We start from the raw sequence: 25,170 nt of genomic DNA on the forward strand, positions 1-25,170 counted from the left end.
ACGTGTATTGTGCATGCATACAATGGAACTAGAAAAAAAGAAAAAAAAGATAGCCCCAGAGTTGTGGTAATCACGGAGAGATAGACGGCTCCACGTGTATCAATTTCGATACAAATACATGAACTTTAAAGTCAAATTGCAAGAAATATATTATGGGGAAATGATAAGTAGATATTACATAACTTCAATCAAGAGAACAAGTCCTGGAATCTTCATATTTAGAAGCTAGACCCATGTATTAATGAAAAATTTATTCTCCCTAATTTGCTTCTGATTTTAATTAGAAGTGATTATTAGGTGGAGAAAAATTCACTTGCAAAACATCATAAAGAAGCCGTTTATATGTGGAAATTCACTTGAAAAGCATTGAAAGGTTTTGCTTTAGATACCAACAAAAGCCATGGATTCTTGTGTTTTTGAGATGGAAATAAAATAAAAGACCTCCAAGGCCAAGCCCAAGTGAAAATCCAAGCCCAAAATTAGGGTTTAGTAAGGGACTACATGCATAGAAATTAAAAAACGTAAGGGAGGGCGTCATAGTCAATCCTGCTGCCACATGAATTTCAGCCGATGGTCTTCCCGCTTCTCCCGCTTATCATTTCTCTCCCCTTACCTTGCCTTCCTCTCCTCCTCCCCTCTCTCTCTCTCTAAAAATAAATAAATAAAAACAATCTCATCATTAAGACATATCGCCCAGCGGTTTCGATCCAATCAGCCTCTACAAACACAAAACTGTTGGTTAAGTTAAAGGCTATTTATGTCACCACCTCTTTGTAACTTCTTTCTTCTCCATCCACTCCCTCTCTGTTCTTCCTATTCAAATTTCTCTCTTCTCTCTGTAGATATTCAGATCGGTGAGTTCTTCTCTCCCTTTCCTTTTATTTTGTATTTAATTGCAAGCGACCTAAACCCTAAAATGCACTATTAAAGTCCTTCTTTATATTTGATTGAGATCTTGACCGGACTTTTGTTTTTGTATCACTGTATGAGGCATTAGGATATTGTTTGTGCAACTGTTTGTTGTTTGAAAAGTCTTTTTAAACATTTATTTTATTTCCATTTGCCTGTCTGGTCTTGGTTTTTTGTTTCAGTTTTCCTTAATGTTGATTGACTAGTCATTTGTTTGACCTGCTCACTTTAGACCGCGTTTGTCTCCTAATTTCTCTGTCTCATTATGTTTGCTCATGTATTTGTTCGGAGATCATTTTGAAGTAATTTTTTTTCCCTTTTCCTGTTTTATTATATATTGATATTTTCATTTGGCTACAAATGATTGAGGATCGAGGTCATGATTTGGCCGTATGGGTTTTCTTCTTTTCTTTTTAATTATTTTCTCTCCTTGATTTGATCCTTTTTTTTTCTTTGTTGAGGAGCTAGGTAGCAACAGTTCGCCTGCCTAAATGAATAATTTAATTGCTACCATCATTTGGCTACAAATGATTGAAGATCGAGGTCATGATATGGGAAGATTAACCAAAATACCTAAAGTTGATCCCTTTTTTTGTTGTTTTTAATTGCCCTTTGAGTATTATCACATCAGCTCGGGGTTATGTTAAGATTCGGTTTAGGCTGAAAATGCAGTATTCATATTTGTTGGAGGCAAATGCTGTTTTTGTTTTACTCTATGGACAATATGGGAATTGTAAAAAGGCTCTTATGTTTTGTTCTGTCTTTAATTCACAACCTTTTTTTTTAACAATCTGAATTGGGATTTTATCATGTATTTGATGCATGATGAATGGTGGATGATTAAGCGTTGCTGTAATCTTTGGCACGTGATGTGATATCCTTTGTGTATAAGAGCTTACTATTTGTGTATGACCTGAAATTTAGATTTGTGTACATGTTTGTACAATTTTGACTCTTTTTTTTTCTCAACTGTATTTGTTCCAGGTTTGTGTTAGCCGTTTGATCTGCAGAAGCACCAAAACTGAAGACCAAGTTTTGTTGAATTGTATTCCAAACTTTATCTAGTGCCATTATTATGGAAAAAGCTGCAGTTAGTGAGAAAGATATAACTAATTCCCCAACTTCTGAGAAGCATGAGGAAGATGCAATAATTGCTGAAGGTGACAATCAAATGAGAGTTTCAGAGGAGGTGAACTCTTTAGACACAAGAAAGGATAATCCCAAGTTGGACAAGGATAATGCAGAATCTGATGCTGGTGAAAGTATTGATGAGAGCAGTGGCTTAGAGTTTAAATGTCCAGTTGACAATGTTGTGAAACATGATGACTTGGGAAAGGAGTGTGAGAATATGGGTATGGAACCTAAATCTGTTGGAGCAAAGTTAAACAGTGATACTCAACGTGATGTATCTGGTGACAAGATGGATGAAGTTGGTGATTTGGAGCCTAAAGCTGAAGAAGGAAACAAGCAAACACCAGAGGAAATTCTTGGTGAGCAGAAGGAGCCAGAGCCTGTTTTTGATGGAACAGAGGTTCCTGGGATGGAAGCTAACAGAAGTACATCTTTCCATTCCTCAGATGCTGATCACGAGGCCGAGGGGTCTGCTTGGCCTGAGAAGGCTGTGGCTCTTAAGAACTTTGTCAAGGAGAAGGGTGCAGTTGCTGTCACCAGTGTTCTTCGTGTTCTTTCTGTAAAAAGAGATGAAGTGGAATGGGTTGCTGGTGATGAAGATAAGGAGGCTTCATATTCAGCTAAAGACAAAGAAGTAACAGAAGTTTCTCAGAAACCAGCGGACAGGTCTGCATGGAATCCTCTCAGCTATATTATGTTTTCTCATGATGATGCAGAAAACAAATTTGAGCAGGGGGTGGAAGGAAGTGAAGAGCCACCACAACATATAGCTATGAAGGGAAGAATTATACTGTACACAAGATTAGGGTGCCAAGACTGTAAAGAGGTTAGGTTATTTTTGCATAGGAAAAGGCTCAGATATGTTGAGATCAACATTGATGTATACCCAAGTAGAAAGCTGGAACTAGAGAAGTTTACTGGATCTTCTACAGTTCCTAAGGTGTTTTTTAATGAAATTGTAATTGGAGGTTTGACTGAACTTAATGGCTTGGATGAGTCTGGCAAGCTTGGAGAGAAGATTGATTATTTGATTACTGAAGCTCCAGCATCTGAAGCTCCTCTTCCTCCTCTCTCTGGTGAAGATGATGCTTCTACTAGTGGCTCAATTGATGAACTAGCACTTATTGTTCGGAAAATGAAAGAATCGATTGTTGTTAAGGATCGATTTTATAAGATGCGGAGGTTCACCAACTGCTTTCTAGGTTCAGAGGCTGTAGATTTCTTGTCAGAGGATCAATACTTGGAGAGGGAAGAGGTCAGTTGGATTTTTTGCTTTTCATTTGAGACATGCAGAGTCCTAGAACCTGAAATATATGGTAGATGTAGTATCTTATCTATGTCTTCCATGCTCTGGTTGGAAAATAGTACACTTTTTTTGCACATATTTGCATAGAATTAATGCCCCTGTTGCATGTTCTCAAATTTTTATGTTGAAAAAGATAAAAAAGTCTCATGGTTATATTATTATTAAGCTTATCTTACTCTCACTCTTACATTATGAAACAGGCTACTGAATTTGGGCGAAAGCTTGTTAGCAAACTCTTCTTTCGACACATTCTTGAGTGAGTCCATTGGATAAGCCCTAGTGTCTTTGATTCTTCTGCTTATGCCCTTTTTCTTTCTTTTGAAATCTCTTCATTGACAATTTTAACTTTTTTTTTCCTTTATGATGCTTAAAACTGTAGTGAGAACATATTCGAGGATGGTAACCACTTGTATCGTTTTTTGGACAATGATCCTGTTGTGTCATCTCAATGCTACAATATCCCAAGGGGCATTGTTGAGGCAAAACCTAAGCCCATAACAGAAATTGCAGCAAGACTCAGATTTTTGTCCTGTGCAATCTTTGAAGCCTACACATCAGTTGATGGAAAGCATGTTGACTACAGAAGTATTCATGGAAGTGAGGAATTTGCAAGGTTTGATTTATTCTAGAGCTATAAAATTTCAAACTTTGGCGTCTTGATAGTTATTGTTTTTACTTTATGCTCTAACTTGTTTGCATTGATACTTGTAGATATTTGCGGATAATTCAGGAGCTCCAACGAGTAGAATTGCTAGATATGCCAAGGGAGGAGAAGCTTGCTTTCTTCATAAATCTCTACAATATGATGGCCATCCATGCTATATTGGTGTTGGGTTTTCCAAAGGGAGCATTGGAAAGAAGGAAGTTGTTTGGAGACTTCCAGTATGTGATAGGTGGGTGCACATACTCTCTCTCAGCTATTCAAAATGGCATTTTAAGGGGCAACCAGCGACCACCATACAATCTTACCAAGCCATTCGGTGTGAAAGATAAGCGTTCCAAGGTAAGAGAATTCAACATATTTCTTAATTACTCAGCTTAATGTAATGTTTTTCCAGAATTCGAAACTCCTGATGGAGTGAGATGCTTGCCAGCCAGTGTTGTTTTGCGCTTTCTTTACTCTTTTATCTTCTTTTTTTTTTTAAAAATATTATAATCAGGTGGGGGACTGGGGTGAGGAAAATAGTGGATGAACAAGGAATAGGGTTCTGTTTGGGGTTTTATTTGTTTCATGATCAGTTTCATTCTTTATCAGGTGACTCTTCCCTATGCTGAACCTTTAATCCACTTTGCACTTGTTTGTGGTACCCGATCTGGACCTGTCCTTCGATGTTTCTCACCTGGGGACATTGATAAAGAACTGATGGAGGCTGCCCGTGATTTCTTAAGAGGTGGAGGGCTTATTATTGATTTGAATGCCAAGACTGCATCCGCCAGCAAGATCCTCAAATGGTAATTTCTAGTGTAATGTGTTGTCTGGTTTCTGAAAATTACAATGTTTCTGTTGAATGATATTTATCTTCTTGGTGTGCAGGTTTAGCGTGGATTTTGGCAAGAACGAGATGGAGGTGCTCAAGCATGCATCGAACTTCTTGGAGCCAACCTACTCTGAAACTTTGATGGAGTTGCTCGATGGTGCTCAGCTAAAGGTGACGTACCAACCTTATGATTGGGGTTTGAACAATTGAACTGTTAGTGTTAGCCCGGCGTCGTGTACCATATACAGGCTTCGTAAAGTATACGGTTTCCCTTCTTATACAAGTATTCAATAGAGGGAAGTACAATTATTATGCTTAAGAAATATGAATAAATCCATGTCAATGTATCTGCCAGCGAACAGCTGTCTAATATATCAAAACCTTAAAAATTTTGCTTTCCTGAAATTTAGCCGGTCTTGTATGATTATTGTGGACTTGAAACGGCTCTCTTATTTGGTTTTTTTTTTTCCTTCCCTTTTTTGTTTGTTTTGCATTCAAATTGTTATCCTGGCAGAAGTTTACATACCCTTACATCACATGGTCGGGAAAAAAACTGCTGCAGATCGCATCACTTTGTTCATATGCCTCATATTTTAGAGTAATTTCTTCATTTGCGCCTTGATTTGGCAAGATGCACATGTTTTTGTCGGCTTGAAGGTTAAGTACAACCCGTTAGCCCTGATCTCGCGTGATCCTGAATCTGATGATGGATGTCTATTATCCGAGCCTGCTCATGCTGTATCTGACGGCGGTGCAGATGGTTGTGTTATTTTTCTTTGTTCTTGGTAAGAAAGCCAATGTGTGATACTTGTCCCAGTCGCGGCCCATTTTCTCTTGAACAAGAAGCTCATTCGACATGATCCCAATCGGCCTCCTTTTTGCTCCATTAAATCCAAACAATACCCATAGTCCATCTTCAACTTCCATCCACATCCAATCCAATAGCAGCTTCGGCTGTTCGGCATTGGGCCCCAGAGTAAATGAACTGCCGACCAGTATCTTCCATGACCACATCAAATTAAAGCTTTTTGCTCCCAACATGACCCACAAGGAGTAAACAACCATTCCAACCGCCACTTTTATCCCGACAAAGGACATGAAACCACTTGTTGAGCTTCTGGTAACAAATTCATAGGTACAATCAAACCTTTGAAGCAAAATCTAATTGGTTCATAGCAAGTATTTTTAAAAATCTTACAAAAACCATGATCTTAATCCCCATTTCCTTACCAACCAACCAAACCAAAGGGTACAGAAAAAACAACAGAACGGCTCTCATGAAAAAAAATTATGATGGTGGCTGTGAATTTCTTTTTACTAAATAGTTGAAATCCAAAAGGGTGGCTCGTATAACTGAATGAAAAATAGAAGAATTTATATGGAAAAATATAATCTGCAAGTTTGGTGTTCCTTTGGTGATTGTAGTAGATAACAATTGGCAATCTGATGATAACCTCCAATACAAAAAACTACAACTGGGAGAACTTTGTATGCTTTGGCTTATGGAATGGGATCCCTAACCCTTTTCGAGGTGGGATTGTTGAGCTTTAAAGCTACCCAATACGACTGTAGTGAGGATGGTAAATGTGAAAGAAAGAGTTTCTAGGTTTTACAATAAAAAGGTTAGCCCCCTTGTAATCAGATTTTGTGACTTGGCCTTGTGGAGTGTTCGGCCGGCCAAAAAGGATGTAGGCAGAGCCATTTGAAGTTTTAAACTCGGAATCTTAGAAAGTTCTATCACTATTAGAATACAATGAAAGAGTTTCTATAAATTAATGAAATATAGAGGTATTTACACATATATAACCACGGAATTAGGGTTTATAAGTATATTTTGCCACCATTATAATTTGTTTGGTCCTCACCAAAATCATTATCACAGGCAAACAGTTTTCACTATCCCATTAATATCAATATTTAATTATTTATAAGTTGTGAGAGATTAAATCCTTACTGAACCATTATAACACAAGTGAACAATTCTTGCCAACATCATAACCCACCTTAACAGAATTTTCTAAAACGCTCAAACAAACTAACCCACCTTAACAATCTCATCATCTCTCTCCCAGCAGACCTATCTTTTCTAGTAGTAAAGGGAATGTCTCAACATGGAAAAGGATGAGGTATTTCCTCAACATCATAACCTTTTTATGCTTACGCCTTATACCTATTCCTAGCAATATTCTAGGAACTCTATAATTTGGTCTCAGAGTCTGATGTTCTTCCTTTAATTTCTTTTCTTCATCTTAAAGAGAGGCGAGTTAGTGGTTTTGGGTGTAATATTATTCTTTAAGGGATGATTGTTGACTGATAAGCTTTGAAGCATATAAGATACCCTGCGAGAAAAAAATATTGCGAGGAAAAAATAAGAAAGGAATAATGGAAGAGAGAGAGAGAAAATAAAAAATATCATTACATAACAAGACAATATACCTGACCATATCCAAACACTACTCAGATGTGGATCTCAGCTTCTTCTTTTTTTTTTTCTTTTTTTTATCAATCCTGGGAAGTGAAAACTTAAGTCAAGAATTTGCTAATAACCGCTTCATTTCTTATGATTAGCTTTTTAGAATGTCTCATTAAGGAAGGGATACCTCGCTCACTTTTTTCCTCTTATCTTTAGCTAAATGTGAGGAAGATAATAGACTAATAACGTGTTTGTGTTTTAAAAGTGTTTTATGCAATAAGATTAACCACAACAAGGGAGTCTGACTCCAAACAACTACTTTGTCAATGGTTGCTTCATACGGATCAAAGTTTGGATGTCATTGACACACGTTAGGTAGTGATTTGCAACTATCCACGATCCTCTAAATAAGGCAAAGCCCCTATCATCTTGTTTTGAGAATTTAGCCAAGAAAAATTCATCACCCAAGTCCACCAATCCAAGGTCCCCGTGCACCTCCACAATGCTTATTTTAAGCAATAATTTTTTTATTTTTTTTTATAAAAAAACACGGTTTATACCGTGTTTCAAGCTCTAAAATAAGTATAATGCTACAGGAAAAACACTGTTTTACACACCCTTTTCCTATAAATTTATTTTTTTATTTGTTTATGCACACACTATATTACTATTCACTAAAATATACACATTATCTCATCAAAATATTAACTTGATCGTCCGAGGAGCTGATCGAGTCTCCAGCTCGGATAGACTTTTATATCAAAGACTTTGGAGCTGAGCGTGGATCGCCTAGCCCAGACACAACATCAATATTGAAAGCATTACATCATATGTTGTCGGTAGTGGCCATATTTCCAACAAGTTGATCCCATCCCATGTGATGTTTTGTTCAAGTTTAGCTGATTGCATTAAATTTACCTTGTTTGTTACTTCTAGCTTTTGATCAATATAATATTTCTTATCTTTTTTCTTTTCTTCTTGATAAAAAAAATAAATGAATCTTCTCATTCATCAAAAAATAAATTTACCTTTAGCTGATCCCTCGTGCTGTGTCTTTTTCATCATCTTCGACATCAATCTGAAGCTGTTGGCCTAACTTATTATTATAGGGCCACTTTCTTCATATCTCTCTCTCGATTTAAAAACACCATTAATAGAGTGCAGACAAGGAAAACCATGAAACATAGCATTTGCAAACTAGAGATGCTCGAAGCATGAAGCTTTCTTTAGTTTTTTTCATACAAGTTGCACAAATCTGCTCACTATCATTCATGTACTAACCAACGCTTTTGACCCTGAAATCTGAAGAACTGATGAGGCATATCATAAAATAGCCATGATTTCCTTCAAAACTTCTCTACACATCTCCACAACTTTTATCGTCTCAGGCATTCGTTTAGGTAACCTTGTTTTTTCAATTGTCAACGTATCAAAGTAAGCTACATAAAGCATCAGAAATTACAATGACGCATGCATCTACAACACAAGAAGAATGTAATGCGCTTCTATAACATTCCATTCACAATTCGTGTTCAAAAATGCAAAGGAGAAGGAAAATAAAAATAAAAACTGCTTTACCAGGGACAGCATGAAATTAGTACTCATGGTAAAGCTAAAGCATCATAAAATACAAGATGACCGAGCAGTCACTCCCCTCTCCCTCCAACCCCTCAACACCCAATCCCACAAATGAGCCCCAGCACCTTCATTAGTGCAGTGCGATGAATGGTCACTGTCACTGCCTCTTGTGGGTCACCTTCTTCAAAGGAGACGACAAACCAACTCTTGTGATTAATTTCAAGCAATCCTTGATGTTTTCAGCAAGTTTCGTTCTCATAAAGTTTTCTGAAGAATGATACACCAGTTTGACTTGTCAAAAAATCGATCAACTACTACTGCATTGTTCATTCCAGAAACCAACCTGAAAAAAATGATGCAGCAGAAACCAGCATAAAGAGTTTGTAAATCAAATAAATAAAAACATGATACAGAAGAAAGGTGGAGGATGTTAAACAAGATGACTTGCATATGCATACAAAGTAAAGAAAAATGAGGACATCAACAGTTTGAATGGTTTACAAATCACATGCGAGATGCTGACTATGATCAGAGATGGGTGGATGGCCATAAAATATATCATTTATAACAAAAAAAAATTCATCCTAGGAGTAAAAATTAAAATAGAATACATAAAAAACACGCATTTACCTTTCAAGTTCACCTTCACTGAAGACATGGTAGTACCTGTTATATACCACAGCACCTTTTTTATCATCCTTCTTTGCCAAGCCATTTTCAAGAGCACATGCAGATGCACCACTGACCTCAGCACGGTGGTAAGGTAAGTGCCAAGGCACAAAATACTCCTGTTGATTTTGTACACTGCTATCATCTTTAGACGTTGAAGGCATAGTTCCCTTTAACTCATGGTTTAGACTCTCGGTATCTTTTTCATGCTCCTTCGAATTATTCTCGGTTTCAGGGATGCTTTCTAGTGTGATAGATGAAGGGCTTCGAATACGAGGACTACCTGGTCCTATCCACTCATCAACATACTCCTGTTGATTTTGTACACTTCTAACATCTTTAGATGTCGAAGGCACAGTTCCCTTGAACTTGTGGTTTAGACTCTCGGTATCTTTTTCATGCTCCTTTGAATTATTCTCGGTTTCAGGGATGCTTTCTAGTGTGATGGATGAAGGGCTCCGAATACGAGGACTGCCTGGTCCTATCCACTCATCAACGTACTTTTGGTTAAGCGGAGTCCATTTTGTAACCAATGATCGATCCTCCTGTTCTACAGCCCACACAGTTATTAGAATCAGACCACCCTTTTTGACAGCTCGGACTAATTCATCTATTGCCCTCTTCCTCCTGTTCTCCGTACTCAGGTGATGTAACACTGCTATAGATATTGCCGCGTCACCAAAACCAGTTCGGTAAGGAAGATTTACTGCATCTGCAACAAGAACTTCATGACCTCTGTCTGCACAAATTTTGATAAGTGGTCCACTTATATCACATCCTACAAAAGTGCAATCCGGATTAAACCCCAAGTACTTCCCATTTCCACATCCTGCATCCAATACAAGAGATCCTGAGGGCAAGGAGTTTAGAAAGGTTGCAACTTTTGGCCACTTGGCAAACCTGGTGGAACTAAAATGAGGTGCAATGGCATCATAAACACGATGCACATAATTCTTTTCTATTTCAGGGGTGGACTGTACACTTGACGATGAACCTGTCTCTTCTTCAACTAATGGCATGGGTTGAACATGAGATTCTCCATCAGATACAAGAGTACGCACACTAGACGAGCCCTTTACTTTGATTCCTCTCATGGGTTTAAAAATTCCAGGATGGCAGACCCCACGAAATACAAAATTGGGTAAACTGAACGCCTCCCAGGTTGCTTCAGTGAATCTATATGATCTCAGAAAGCAAAAGACCATCACCTCAAAACACACATTTTAAAAGAGACAATATCCTGCACGAGGCCATAAAACTACATGAAGATGATTGAAAAGTAACAATTAGTTAAACAACGATTAGACAAGCGCATGAACGGCAGTTCTTTAAATGTATCAAGCTGCATTTTCTTCACACAAAGACCTCTCAGCTAATTTTGCGTTTTTGGCAAAATAAAATGAAATGAAATTGTTAGTTCTTTAAATAAATTACAGACAAACCTAACAAAAACAATTAGATTCCGAAGATCCATTTATCTTATCAAGAACAGAACAGAGAAATCAAAAATCTTAAATCAGACTAAGCAATTCATTTCCAAGTGAATCATATGTTAAAGGTCTCATTAACTCCATAAAAAAATCAAAACTTCAGCCATAGTTAAAATCTATTAATTTAGGGGAAGCTAAAAGTTGGTCTCTGAACAAATTGGACTATCATTATATGTACATATAAGAGAAAATAGATAGGCATAAATGATAATAAGTTCATTGAGATATAAAGAGGTTACCTGATTGAACGGATATGGCGTCTTTGAGGAATATTATTTGCAGTTATGATTTTGAGGGTTAGGGTTTTCGAGAGTGAAGGACCGAAGGAGTATTTTTACTTTGGTTTAAACGACTTTTTTGGTCCCTATACTGTTGTAATTCTGGTGTTACGGACCCTTATTGTTTCGAGTTACTAATGCATCCCTTGTACCTCATGATGTTTTGTGACGTGGACCTTTCATCCAACTCAAACGTTAATATTGTCTGAATGTTCCCATCAGCCAATAAAATTGAGGACTTTGTTTCTATTTCTTATCTTTTTAGGTTTTCAAGTTTGCATCAGTGTTTCGTTTTGAGTTGGTTTCAAAATTTTTAAAATTTTAAAAAATAATATCTAAATTATTGAACTTTAAAAATCTTGACGCAGCTATTTATACATACCGAGTTTTTAAATTAAATAGTATAAAAATTTTATTATATTTATTAGATAAATCTAAAAAAAAAAAGACCATATTCACTCTAATTACCATAAAAATACAACTCAGGTTATGAATTTTACCGGGTTTAATTAATTTTTTATTTTATAATAAGATGAAAAAATAAAAATAAAATTACAATTAAAATCTAATACTAAATGATAAAATTAATTAAAAATTTAATATTAAACGATAAAATTTAAAAAGAAAAAACACTAAAAAAAACTTATAACCCAAGTTATTGACTCTACTATATTAAACTAATTTTATTTTATAATATTATAAAAAATAAAACTGATTCGCAATCAACTCGATGATAAATAATAAAATCAATTAAAAATCTAATATTAAAAGTGAAATTAAAAAAAATAAAGAAGAAAAACCAAGATACCAATTAAAAAAGATAAAAAAAGAAGAAGAAGAAGAAGAAGAAGCTGATGGAATATGCTAGGCTTACTAAGAAAGCACAGACGTGTGGGTCAGGATAGACTCGTTTGTGAACTTCTATATCCATCTTTTTTTTATTAAAAATAAATAAATAAATTATATCTACATTACTCTCACGCGTTAATTACCAAGTTACAATACATTTCAGTTTATTTAGTTTTTGTTAATAAGTGCTTCATTAACAAATTGAATTGATAAGGGTCTGGATCGATAAAGTTAAAACAGTAGAGGGACCGTAAGGGTCATATTACCTTTGACTTCAATTCATTTGGTTACGAAGAGGACAGGCCTGTGATGTGCGAGTTGAACTCGTCAACCTATGACCGTTGGATTGGAGATTTGTGACTTCAGCAGCTCGTCCATCATCCATGTCGGTGATCCCTTACCACGTGTGGTCTTCAGGTCTTCAGGCAAGCCTTGGGTTGGTCCTTCAATTATAAAAAAAGGTTTAGCTGGATATCCAAAGAAATATAATTTTCAATTAGGTCTGTAATATAGTCGTAGATTTTTACCATATCCTCCATCCTTGTCTGTTAATAAATTATAACTTTCTAAAAAAAAAATCCTGTATAAATTTGCATTTTTTTGCAATAAAGGAAATGTTTTTTTTATTTATTATTTTTTATAAAAAAAACTCTTCATGCCCATGCTCATCATGCTCAATATCTAATTCATTTAAAAATTTATTTTATAAAATATTTATTTTTAATAATATTTTTAATATGTGTAATCTCTTATAATATTTTAATTTTTTTTTGTTAAGAAAACAATATTTAATCTGGAGCAGAGCGACATTGCAAAAACTATTATTTAGATAAGAGATTTGTTTGGGACATGCTTGAAACGGTTTTTTTTTTTTAATTATTTTTTTTAAAAAAAATTATATTTTAAATTATTTTAATATATTAATACAAAAATAATTTTTAAAATAAAATAGATTTAGCATTTTCTGTTCATTAGCTCCAGTCCCTGAACCCCTTTCAGAGGGTTTTACAAACAGACGATGTTGCCCTCTTCACTCAAGTTATCAAGAGTAGCGACGGCCACCGTGGCCCGAACAGCCCGGTTGGGACTCACCTCCTTCAAACTATCTTCATCATCGCCATATAGATTGATCCATGATGGAATCATCAAAAGCCCAAATGCAAACCCAGTTGCTCTTCAAATGATTGACTACGCTCTATCTCTTGCCAAATCTCAAAGATCAGGTTTCGTTTACATTTCTACATAATTTCTCTCTCTTTCTTGATTCCCCTTTTCACTTATCGATTGATTATGCAGATGAATCGCATGCCCAAGCTATGTTAGTCCTAGAGCAGTGCCTCTCTTCTCAATCTAGTGAAAACCAAGATGTTGTTACCCATAATTCAAAGGGAATGGTCCTGCTTGCTATGTCTAGCTTATTATCTGCAAGGTCTTTCATTTGTCCCCCTTTTCTATTTAACTTGGTTTTATAATATTGATTTTGCATGTTGGAAATGTTGTATTGATTTTTAATCTGGTGTTATTTAGAGGAAGTTATGATGATGCAATGGAAAAACTGCAAAATATTCAAGATTTAATACACTCTCATTTGGATGTTAGAGGTGGGTGATTGTGACTTCTATCTGTATTTCTTTCTCTTACAATTAACATTGGCTTGCTGAGTTTTGGTTATGCAATGGAAATGCCGTTGTTGTTGTTGTTTTTGTTATAGTTGCTGCAATGGAAGCTCTTGTTGGGCTCAATTTAGAGATGGGGAATGTAAGTTTCTTTTAAGACTATATTTTTTTGTGTATTTTACAATAACCCAGTTTTCTATTTACGAGTTAAAAAATTTATCCGGAGATGGTTCCCCCTTATATAGGATGATACTTCATCAGTGCTCGCAGATAAATGCTTAGAACTCTTAGGAAAAGTTGAATTAAAAAATAGTGATGAGGGCTCTGAGGTTGCAAGTGCTCGGGCTAAAGCAATCAAAGGGCTAGCTGAGCTTGTCCAAGGCAATCTTGAATCAGGTTCACGTAAAACCATTTCTACATTTTAGTTAATCTATTTGATGTTGTTCTCGTTTGTTTCATTGTTGAATTCTGGGCTGTGTCTGTCCAGCTGAACCATTCTTCCAAGGATTTCTGGACAATAAAGGCTGCATTGGTGAGCATCACTTTGGTTTTAAGAAAATTTTAGTAGACAATTGCAGACTGCATTTTGATATCCTGGTGTATAGGAAATGCTGCTTTATCATATGGAGAATTCTTGCATGCCACGAGAAACTTTTCACTGGCAAAGGACTTCTACCAGAAGGTTATTCATGAGGTGGCTAAAAAAAAAGACTTTACAGATATCCGTGCCCTGGCAGCTTGTAATATGGCTTCAGAGGAAGTTCTGCTTGCAGCTACCTGTGCCTTGGGACAGCTTGAGGTGCACATGGGGTATGCTTAGAGTTATTTTTATGCCCTTAATTGACCATTTCATTTGTATCGCTGTCTTTTCATTCCATTTAAAACTTATATTCGTTTCAGGAACTTTGGCAATGCAGAAGAGACATTGACTAGTGCACTAAAACAGAGCTGAGCAAATTTTTGGTGTGCTATTTTGAATTTGTACTTTTTAATTGCATTTTAATTTGGAACTTTTTGGAGTTTATCCAAGGATCTATCAGAACTCTCTATGGTTTTATTGTTGTCATGTAGGCTCTCGTCATCCCAAGGTTGGTGTAGTTTTAACCTGCCTGGCTCTCATGTTCCAGCATAAAGCAAAACAAGAGCACTCAAGTTCTCTTTTAATACAAGAGGTCAGAACCTTACCTTACGCATAGAAATACTGTCCGAATTTTAAAATTTCAATCTCTATCCTTCACTTTATTACCTCACCATCAGTTAACCTTCATGGTTTAAAATTATAACTTGGTTGATTTTTGGATCATTGATCTCATCTAGCAAGTTAGAGTTCCAAGTATATGTTGGATCTAGGGACCATCATGGTAGAATATTATTTGTTTTGGCAAAGGTTATGAGGCATTACCCCGTAGTAATCAAACTTTAGATAGATAGATAAGATAGGTAGTGTCAGATTAATTTTCCTTTGGTTCATTGAGAACCTCACTTTAGTCTCTTGAATCATTTCTCCTTTTCTTGAGGGAAAAAAAAGAAGAAAAGAATTCAGTGTCATGTTCATTTGTTGATTGAAGTGGTCACGTACAACATTGGTATAACATTCAGCTTGATGCGGTCAAGTCACTGTAACTTATTTGTGTTTTCACTCTTTTTGCTATGGTATGGGTCATAAATCATTGACAGGGTCTTTATAGAAGGGCAATAGAGTTGCTGAAAGCTCCACCTCTGGACTTAGAAGGTATATGAAGTTGATTTTTTTTCCCTCTCATGCAAGTACAGTACTCATTTTGTTTTTGATTGCGCAGTTAACAGCACAATGAGATGTAGGATGGATGTCATTGCTCTTGCAAGAGGTACGGTTGACTATTTAACTGCTTAGATATGCATTTTGATATTCTTTTGGTATTGATATGAATATCGTGCCAATTGTCCTAGTTAACCATTTTATCAAGCCTGTCCTTGTTCACTTCTCTGAAGCCTTGAATGTTGTGGCCTCTGCTGTGAATCCTGTCCCTAAACAACCATTCAGGCATCATTATACCTTGTTACCTTGACTTGGGTTTTGTGGTTGCAAGGCGGGTAGGTGTTTCTAAGTTTGTGTAAATCTGGAGTGGTTTTGTTATCTGCTTGGATTGTAGAATGCTTCAAGAGTGTTTTGTGCACAGGATGGACAATATCTGATGTCTGGAAGTGTAATTAGCTAGGAGGTTAAATTTGGAGATAACCACAATTTTAGTGTTTCTATGAGCTCCTCTTTTTCCAATACGAGTTCTTCGTGCTTTTCAGAACTATCAATCAAGTGCATTTGTTCCATAATTTTGATTACTAGTGTGGCAGTAGTTTCTTGAGAAGGGTTTAAGAACAAACACACTTGTGATGGTATTTTAAAATTACAAGAAAAGGATTAAAAAATTGTAAAGCAAATGAACTCAAATAGAAATTTTGAAAAATACAGGCACCAGATTGTGATTTTATCTGTTCTGTGGTTGTTGCATCCCTTTAATGGTCAATTCTGTAGGTGGCTATGCAGAAACACTTTGCATTTCAAGAGAACAGAAAGAGTGAAGGAGAGAAAATGAAAAGGTGGGCAGAGGCTGCATGGAGAAACCGCAGCTTGTCACTATCTGAGGCTCTGAAAATCTCAGATTCTTCCAACAGAATGCCTGTGGTAGATGGCCCGAATTTGCAGAGCTTTGTAGTTTCACTTTCAGCAAAAAACAGTTCAACGATATGAGGATACGTGAGAAGCCGCTCCAAAGCACAAATGCATCACCTCCATGTTGGGCATGAATGCGCCTGCCATGTCATTTACTTTTGTCTCTGAGATATCCACAAAGCCTTGCACATCATCCATCAGCTCGTTAAACAATCCCAAGCGATATTTGTTAGGATTGTTGTACATCGGCAAATGTATGAGATTTCCTTTCTTTTTCTATACCTATGTAAATAAAGGATGTGAAGACTGAAGAAATCTTTTGTTCCTGGAGATTAAGGTCTACAGTGATCGTAGTGGCCATGGAGTGTGATGCCCAGAATATGGTGTGCTTTTTAAGGTTTTAACCGGTTTGATTCTGGCCCCCCGATGACCTCTTTGAACTGTATTGTATTGGGTGACCTGATTTTTGTGAGCCAGGACTTGGAAGGAGGAAAGACTTGAACTGAAAATGAAGCTTGTCGATAACCCGAGAACCAATTGGGAGATATAAGAAAAGCTTCTCACTATTGTGAGTAAAATTGTTTAATAAATCTACTATTGTGCTATTTGAATTAAAATTACCATCGAAAAACATAACTGAAAAAGAAAATAAATGAATTGATTAAGAAATGAATTTTTTATATGAAATTCACACAAATACCATTAAAAAGAAAGGAAGAAGCCATAAGGGTTTGTTAGGTTGCTTGTCCTTGTACTATATATGCTTAGACTTGAAAATAAGAACATGTTGTCTGTGACAGTCAATGTCCATGAGCTGGGCTATCAAAGTCCAGATGAGCTGCACTTGAGTCTTGTTTTAGTGGTGGAAAGGACTTGTTCCTTTTCTACTCCCAGGGTTCAAATCTTACCGTACATGCCTGTTGCACCCCCCGCAGTGCTTTACATACTCACTGAGTTTACAGGATGTTCAAAATCGGCTGTGGGATTAGTCGTGGTGCGCGCAAGCTGACCCGAACATCCATATAAATAAAAAAAAAAAGTCCAGAAGAGTTACGCAAGCAGCAAGCTTTCTTATGAAGGCATGTGAATTATATCAAGTTTTTTTGTTTGCCCTGCTATTGGATGCCTAGTAATCTGAAAAATCACAATCCTGCAGTGGAAATCTTGGCGTGAAGTAGTGACATTGTCGATTTGGAAGGAAATAGGACAGTAAATACAGAAGTTCTTTCGGTTCTGTTTTTGATCTCCTCTTTCTCTTTTATGTCACTTTCTTTTGTTTTTTTCTTCTGTATAAGATGAATCTGAAATTGTAAATTCTTTGTTCTTACACAAATCCAATTTATAAACATTTTTTTATCAGTTCAGAAATATCAAAAAAAAAAAAATCTATCTATTCTGTCGGAGACTGCAAATTTGCTTGAAACAGTTTTCAAAATAACGTGCTTGTATGCTGCCTGGTGCTGCTGTGGTGTGATGTACAGATGATAATTAGTTATTGTTTTTTATTTATAAATGTTAATGGTGTTTGAGTAAATTATAGTCACCGTAAGTCGGCCGGCATTGTCTCCTACTAAATCTAAAAAGACTTCTAAAATTCCACATCCACGTTTAGAAAGGAGGAGGAGGAGGAAAATGCTCTAAAATAATGAGAGGGACCATTCTCCATTAACTCACCCTCCCGGCATCGGATTGACGTGGAACGGTGGAAATTGGACTTTTCCAAGTGCAGATGAGCCGTTGCTATATAATAATGGGAAGCTCCCTTTCCATGAAAAGTCTACTTTCCACAAAACTAGACTTTTCACAAGGGCACTTCCTCGAGTTGCCTGCCTGTCAGCCAGAGAATATCATTTTCACGAAAAAAAAGCAACTTTCATGAAAAATAATTTTTACATTTTTTTTATGTGTATTATCATTAAAAATAACTAATTAATACAAAATATTTTTCAGTTAAAAAAAATTAGTCTGGTTTTTCAGAAAAGTATATTAACTTTTATTTTGGACGAAAAATACTTTCCAAAGTTATGAAAAAGTTTAAAAATATCATATTATTTGCTGATTTATATCAAATTCGGTTCAAACTCTTAATTGCTATATATTTTTGTTTTGAATTTTTTTCTTCAATTTTATCTCTTAGAATTTAAATTTTTTATAATTGTTATTTGTTTTCTCTTATTATTTTTTTAATTGAAATTTTTTATCTATTAAGTTTAATCTTATTCTTTTGATTGTTACTTGTTTTTATTTAAAATAATTTATGAAATTATTATTATTATTATTATTTTAATTTCATTATCTTTTAATTTTCTTATATTTTAGATTTGATCTTTATTATTTTAATTATTATTTATTTATTTAAAATAATTTATGATTTCAACTTTAATTTTCATCCAACTTTTTAAATAGTAATATTTTTTTCTCATTATTTTAATAAACTTGAAAAAAATTTATTAATAAATTATTTTTCAGATCATTTTTCATTACATAACCAAACATTCAAAAATATTTATTTTTTATAATACTATCAATATAAATAAATAATTTATTTCGTGGAAATTCACCTCACAGTAAACGTGCCTTAATGATGATGAATTCCACAAGGTGGCTTCATTTCGGGGGAAAATGATTGATCCAAGGTACTTGAAGTTGCTTCGTAAATCTGGCATTCGAACCCAATTTCTTTTCTTCGAGGGAAAACTCGTTTGGTAATATTTGCCGTACGCAATCGATCATGTTCCACGTGTGTATATATATATATATAAAAAAAATTTACTCATCCTCTCTTAGAAAAATTCCTTTTGTTTCTTTTTTATGAATACAAAGGGTTGGGAGTATTAGGAGGTGCGAAAAAAAACAAAAGCTTGGCGACTTCACGCCACGAATGAAACCGAAATATCAGGTTCTTCCAGGCTTCAGCAGCCAGGCCCCCCATCCTCAGTTGTTGAGTGGCTGCCACATGTGTTGCAAAAAATAATTACTTTATAAACTCTAAAATAGATTAATTCATCAGGTTCTTGATTTATTTTTAATAATTATAAATTTGAGTTTTTTATAACTATTAAAACTTATATAACTGTTTATTTCAGTATTCTTGAGATTAATTCATATATATATATATAAGTTGGTATAAACACCTTTCGTTAATAAAAAGAATATATATATATATATATTAATTGTATCCTTTTCAATAAGTTTTTTGTTTTCTAAGGGAATTTAAGAAGAAATGAATAGCACAGGTCTTGTCCTTGTGGACATATTCAATTGTATTATTCCCACTCCATAAAGCTTCTTCTTCTTCTTCTTGTTCTTCTTCTTTTTTTAAAAAAAAAAAGCTAAAAAAAAGGCTTAAAGACTACTTTTTCTTTTTCATAAAGGCTTTAATTATTAAAGATTAACTGTTTTAGTCAATGAACCGATCAGTGCTATCTTTGCCACGAATTTCCTTAAGAAAAGTGGGGATGAGTTTTCCTCTTGTGGAAAATGCGAAAGAAACTAGTTTAGTCTTATCTGTAGTAGAAAATGTTGACTGAATTAAAGTCTGAAATGTCAATGTTAAACAGTCCCGGTTTTGAGCATTTTGCTATGTTGCTATCAATTTGATGTGTCCAATTTCCATCCAACAGGTTGGAAGTGTCTTTGAAATTCTATGTATTTAACAGTAAGAATTGCTTATGGAAAGTGGAAACTCGCCTGGAACAATTTTTTTAAGCTCCTGTGGGTGCCTGCGGAAAGCTGGTTGGTATTATATAGCATCAATGCCGCAAGAACATTGCGTGCCCTGGAATTCTTGTATAAATCATCATGTAGCTTCACATATTCGAGGAGGAGATAACCTATTTTGATTTTTGAAAAACTTGAACCAATTAATTGAATTATTCTCAAGTGCAATCGTGCATTTTGGCATACCCCAGGGTAATCTTATTACAAACCAAAACACACTGGAAGTTGATCCTTTTATCAGACTATGAACTTCAGATTTAAGTGTCACATTACATAGATTACAATACATAGATCCATCTCTGTTTTCTTCCCTTTTTCAGTTTCTATTCTTTCACTCTGGTTACTCTGTTTTATCACAGTGTTTTACTGATTTTCCCGTTTACCTTTGTCAGGTGTTTTAATAATTTACAAGCTCGAGCACCGCAAAAGAGAGAGGCTGGTGAGTCACTTCGAATCCACAGTGCTTCTTAACAAGCATTAAAGTTTCTTATTAGCATAATCTCGGTCTGGCTGGCTAATTATGAATAAAAGAATTGGGTGGTTGCATGTGATGACAGGTTCACTGGATCCATGTCCCGCGCGCAATGTTTAATCATGGAAGGGCTTTCCGAAGTGGCGCATATTTGCGTTTTCCTGAGGTGCTCTTCGTTGGTGTTATCAATGGCGCCATACAACTTTTTTAATTCCGTTCTCGTTAATTCTATTCAAAAAAAACCCCGCTCCATGGTGTATGTATTATATTAAATTCGAAACTATGCCCCTTAATCATTGCATTATCTTGATGTGTTTTTTCATTCCTCGGGACTCTTAATCAAGATATCCATACGATGAGCATGAAAATCCAAAAAGAACCAAAATGCAAGGTTGATAAGACTTGGAAATCGGTGACACCACAAGGCCTATACCAGAACATCATAACGACGGCGATGGCTGAGGTGACTAGTTCCACCTCGGCCATTTGGTGAAAACAGAGCTTTGACTAATTCTGTTCTAGACTCCTGTTGACATTCAAGTAGCCTTTTTTCTTGCAGGCATGCAGATGCTTGTCAACTAAACGCGGGTTACAGAGGATAATGGAGCAGAGCAGGGCAACATGGTACATATATAGGCATCTTTCGTGCTTGTGCTGCTCTTTTCTTAAAGTGATTGATAAAAACAAAATCACCCCTCTTTAACCATATCCCGATCCCGCAGATTGACCTTTGTTGAGCGATGCTATAAAATGTACAAGAATACACCTCTTCATTAATTTCACTCCGACACAAATCCTTGACACATGAAGATGCTTGAGTGAAATTGTTCGGTTCTGAGATGAAGCAGTACAGATTGATAAATTATTTCTCCGTTTTGATTTTTTTATCACTTAAGAAAATAATGGGATCCCAACTTAATTGGTTTTGCTGTTGACTAGAAAATCTTTATACAACATAAATATGTGTTACATTTTTTCTCGTGTTTGGTTAAGACTAGGAAAACTGATACAATGCATCATGCATGGTCATGCTATCTAAAAAGGTAACGCAAGTAGTGGTGCCCAGTTTTTTAGGTGTTGTTGAAGTTGTTATTAAAAATATTTTTTGTTGAAAAATATATTAAAAATAATGTTTTAGATTTTTTTTTAATATCAACATAACCAAACAACAATTCAAAAATATAAAAAAAATATATAAAACTTTAAAATAAAAAAATAAACTTTTTAAAAAACTTCAGGCTAAAACACGCAGTGCAAACTGAAATAAGTGTCTGTAATGACATGGCTTGGCCTTAGATTCGTTAAATTCAACAAATACGGAGAGAAAAAAGGTGTGGTAAATTATACATTAATTTTCAACAACAAACCCCGGATTCTTTGCTCAGAGAGTAAAGCCAAGATTTATTAATAAATTTTGAAGATTTTTCTACATAGCTTAAACGGCAATAAAAAAAAACAAAACGACTCGGCCGGATATTTTTGAAGAAGGATAATGCTTGAAGTTTTATTTGACTTATGACAAATGTGACGTGAGATTCAAAATCGAAAATCTAATGCTCTTGTTCGTGCTAAGACTCATACAGAAGTTACAAGCATGCTGATTAAATCCAAATTTAAGTATGGGAAAATTATATTTACGTCCTGACCAACGATGGAAAAGATTTAAGTTTTTGTTCTTTTTAGAGAAGAAAAAAAATTATTATGTTTGTTTTATACCAATGGAAGAGAGAAGATTAACAGAGAAATAGACTAAATGTTATTATGCTGCTTCAAAGATCTGATCAACATCTGAAAAAATGCAATACATATCGATAAATATTGTTATAATTCTCTGCGAAATCTGTCTGTGCACAGCATCTTCTTCAGCAGCTTATATTCTGTCCCAGCCATATTACCAAAACTAAGTTTTGTTGCTTCTCTACACAGGAATTACGAAATGGCTATTGGGCGGAAACGCTTTAACAGAGGTACAGGAGTGAAAGGCAAATGAGATTTGTATTGATGGAGCACAATGTGACATTTCACGTCTTCAGGTAACAAGAAAATGACGTTACTGTTAACAGACTCACTGTATAAGTGAATATAGCCAATGCATACAAACTAAACCGTCGACTTCTTGTTTTCTCTGATGCAAGAAGTTTCTGGTTCCAAATGTCGAAGGTGGCTTGTTCAGGACCCATCTTTCCGCGTAATTTATCTGGACTCTCGTTAGCCCGCAATGACCATTCCGTAAATACAAATTAGAATATTATGTGTCTTAATATTCCTGCTGCAATTTTTCCACTCTGCTTTCTCTTTCGACACTTGTGGAGTTTCCAGTCACCATACTGATAGGCTATATGTGCTCGAGACAGCTTAAATATTGATACCAGTGTAATGCTTCGGTCAATCCGGCAAGTGGAAGATAACTGGAAGTATAGCGACATGTTTACATGAACGTGTGGAGCTGAGAACAATTTTTTCCCTACCTGTCTACTCCAGCGACAGCTAAATATTCTTTCTGCCTCTCCAACAAAGCTCCAATGGTAGCGGCTTGCATCTTGGCAATTAGAGCAACTGGTGTGATTTTGCCAAGAGAAACGGCCTCCATAATTAGTTTTATGACTCTGGCATATGCTAGCCTAATATATCAGATGAAAAGCCCGAGATCATCTTTGAAATCCTGGAGCCAAAGAGGTTTTTCAATTGATCATTAATATAGTTTATGAAAGCGAGTTGTTACAAGCCTAATTCTTGCCTCTGCATTTTGATGTGAAGCTCCTTTTTTTTCCTGGACTGGAATAATCGAATTCGGTGTTCTGTTGAACATAGGTTGCTATTGAGATTTGCATACCTTCCTCCAAATTTGGCATGGGTTCACATGGCGTCCGCTCGGGCTGGACAGTGGTTCCTGAAAGAGTTGAAATCTCCAACGGATTTCCTGTCATAGAAGATTTCAACCGCATTGTATGCACCTGCTTCAAATGGGCGCTTTCAAATATTGGTCAAGGCCTGGCAGGACTTAGCATGCCTTTCTAGAGTGGTTACGCAGGTGAGTTAGCGGTGTGACTGAAACTTCCGTTTGGAAAGATTTTGTAGCATCACAAAGCTGACCTTTTCAAATTAGGATTCACTCTTTTCAAATACTTGGTTTCAGGCCTGTGTGCAATGTTGGTTGACTAACTACAAAGATGAAAACGCGAAAAATACTTGTTGAAAGGCATTGCATCGGCTTGGATTGAGGTCTATGGAGGCAAAAATGCCCCTTATGTGTGGGATCATTTTCCAAGGGATGAGTTCTTGAAGTGTTTCCAATGAAATTCTAGAGAAAACACATGTAGTGACTGTTCCAGGTAGAGGATTGGTCCTGGTGGTGAGAGTATATCAGAAGTTAGTGCATTTTGTCATAGAAGAGAATTGATGGAAGCCTTCTCTGAGGATGAAAAAATTATTTAAGATGAATTTTGTATCTTGATCGCTGCATTGAGTCAATAAATAATTTATGATTTTAGTCCCCTATGTTTTTTAATGATTTTTGTAATTTAGGTCTTTTGGTTTTGAAAAACCATAGGGGCCCGGAGTAGTCCTTTTGATAAAGGTTGATTGTTAATTATGTTTAAAAAATTTTTAAATTACTTTTTTTTTAATGAAATCTTTTATTTTTTCTGCAGTAGGTGAATATTAGGAAAACTTGATTTGAAATGAAGGATGTTTTAGAAAAAGAAAAGAAACAATTAAAAATTATTAAGAAAAAATCAATAGAGCGACTAAAGCTACAAACAAATATGAAAATAATAGCTAAAGACTCCATAATTAGGTTCCTTAAAGACTAAAGGGATTGGCCTGATTGGTTTCAACTAGAAACACATGTATGTAGGTCGCAATGATCGAATGGAACTGTTTTTCTTTTTCTTCACCATCTTAATTAGAGTGATGGCTATAGTCACAACAGGTTTTAAGGACAGATGTTTCCTGCTAAATTATTGATGTGATGTATGGAGGCAGGTCATCCAGATTCCAACAAAAGTCTAAAAAATGCTCTCTAATAAATCAATAACTGAGGGGATATTAGGGGGGGGGGGGGTGGTACTAAAATGACGAGGCTTCCTAAGCTATCAGAAATAAGCCATGCGTGTTAGGTTGTTGGCCCGTTAAGCATCAAAACCAAGAATGGATCGACAACCGTCCATGACAAAAGAAAGTGCCAGCAGACCAAATGTCAGAACAAGTTGGTGAGAAGGATGGCCAAATATGATTGAGAAAAAGCGGAGTCGTTGGCCATTGATGCCTAAAACAGAGGCAAGATCATTTATAGAGCAACAGAATGAGCAGAAGAAATAGAGAGAAACATGTGAGGAGAGAAGAGAGAAGGGCTGGCCAAGAAACAGGCATCTGCAAAGTGCAGAGTGATGGGAGTTGAGTGGAATTGATGAATCTCTTTCTACGTGAATGTGGTATCCTTTCTTATCTGCTAATATATAGATTTATTTTATGAATTTGTCGGAACCATGTTAAACATTGTGTCTGCCGCTCAGCCCTCTCAAATGGGCATGTGATGTCTTGAACACCACGCGGTCCACAACAATACGTTCTTGATGATTGAATGTTTACATTACAGAAGACACAGTATGA

At 35.7% G+C, this 25,170-nt stretch overlaps 2 protein-coding genes and 1 pseudogene across 5 annotated transcripts; 2 read left to right on the forward strand and 1 right to left on the reverse strand.

The window, feature by feature from the left end:
• The first annotated feature begins 516 nt into the window (after positions 1-516).
• On the forward strand, positions 517-5,229 carry LOC118041716 (uncharacterized). Of its 3 annotated transcripts, none has more exons than XM_035049187.2 (7): positions 517-854; positions 1,894-3,295; positions 3,547-3,602; positions 3,726-3,959; positions 4,058-4,349; positions 4,602-4,798; positions 4,881-5,229. In XM_035049187.2, exons 2-7 carry the CDS (start codon positions 1,985-1,987, stop codon positions 5,032-5,034), a joined length of 2,244 nt encoding a protein of 747 aa, XP_034905078.1. In that variant the 5' UTR covers positions 517-854; positions 1,894-1,984; the 3' UTR covers positions 5,035-5,229. The 3 variants fall into 3 exon arrangements, with proteins under 3 accessions (XP_034905078.1, XP_034905079.1, XP_073260405.1); XM_035049188.2 differs by lacking the exon at positions 517-854 and adding an exon at positions 954-1,211; XM_073404304.1 differs by lacking the exon at positions 517-854 and adding an exon at positions 1,168-1,299.
• A 3,485-nt stretch (positions 5,230-8,714) lies between these two features.
• Positions 8,715-11,371, reverse strand: LOC118041715 (tRNA (carboxymethyluridine(34)-5-O)-methyltransferase). Of its 2 annotated transcripts, XM_035049185.2 has the most exons (3): positions 11,214-11,371; positions 9,446-10,724; positions 8,715-9,158 (listed from the first exon to the last, which is right to left on the reverse strand). In XM_035049185.2, exons 2-3 carry the CDS (start codon positions 10,687-10,689, stop codon positions 9,071-9,073), a joined length of 1,332 nt encoding a protein of 443 aa, XP_034905076.1. In that variant the 5' UTR covers positions 10,690-10,724; positions 11,214-11,371; the 3' UTR covers positions 8,715-9,070. The 2 variants fall into 2 exon arrangements, with proteins under 2 accessions (XP_034905076.1, XP_034905077.1); XM_035049186.2 differs by lacking the exon at positions 11,214-11,371 and having other exon boundaries at positions 9,446-10,742.
• A 1,677-nt stretch (positions 11,372-13,048) lies between these two features.
• LOC118041714 (uncharacterized) lies at positions 13,049-16,682 on the forward strand (annotated as a pseudogene).
• The last annotated feature ends 8,488 nt before the right edge of the window (positions 16,683-25,170 follow it).

This window comes from Populus alba, chromosome 14 (genome assembly GCF_005239225.2).
Source record: "Populus alba chromosome 14, ASM523922v2, whole genome shotgun sequence".
In the NCBI taxonomy this organism is placed as follows: Eukaryota; Viridiplantae; Streptophyta; class Magnoliopsida; order Malpighiales; family Salicaceae; genus Populus; species Populus alba.

What these genes read in the sequence shown, in the direction of transcription:
- LOC118041715 (XM_035049185.2), bottom strand. Translation starts at nt 10,689, where the DNA reads ATGGTCTTTTGCTTTCTGAGATCATATAGATTCACTGAAGCAACCTGG. An exon ending in AGTGAAGGTGAACTTGAAAG is followed by an intron (nt 9,159 to 9,445) that starts GTAAATGCGTGT and finishes CATTTTTTTCAG; the next exon opens with GTTGGTTTCTGGAATGAACA.
- LOC118041716 (XM_035049187.2), top strand. Translation starts at nt 1,985, where the DNA reads ATGGAAAAAGCTGCAGTTAGTGAGAAAGATATAACTAATTCCCCAACT. An exon ending in TTCTTTCGACACATTCTTGA is followed by an intron (nt 3,603 to 3,725) that starts GTGAGTCCATTG and finishes TTAAAACTGTAG; the next exon opens with TGAGAACATATTCGAGGATG. An exon ending in GGAAGTGAGGAATTTGCAAG is followed by an intron (nt 3,960 to 4,057) that starts GTTTGATTTATT and finishes TGATACTTGTAG; the next exon opens with ATATTTGCGGATAATTCAGG.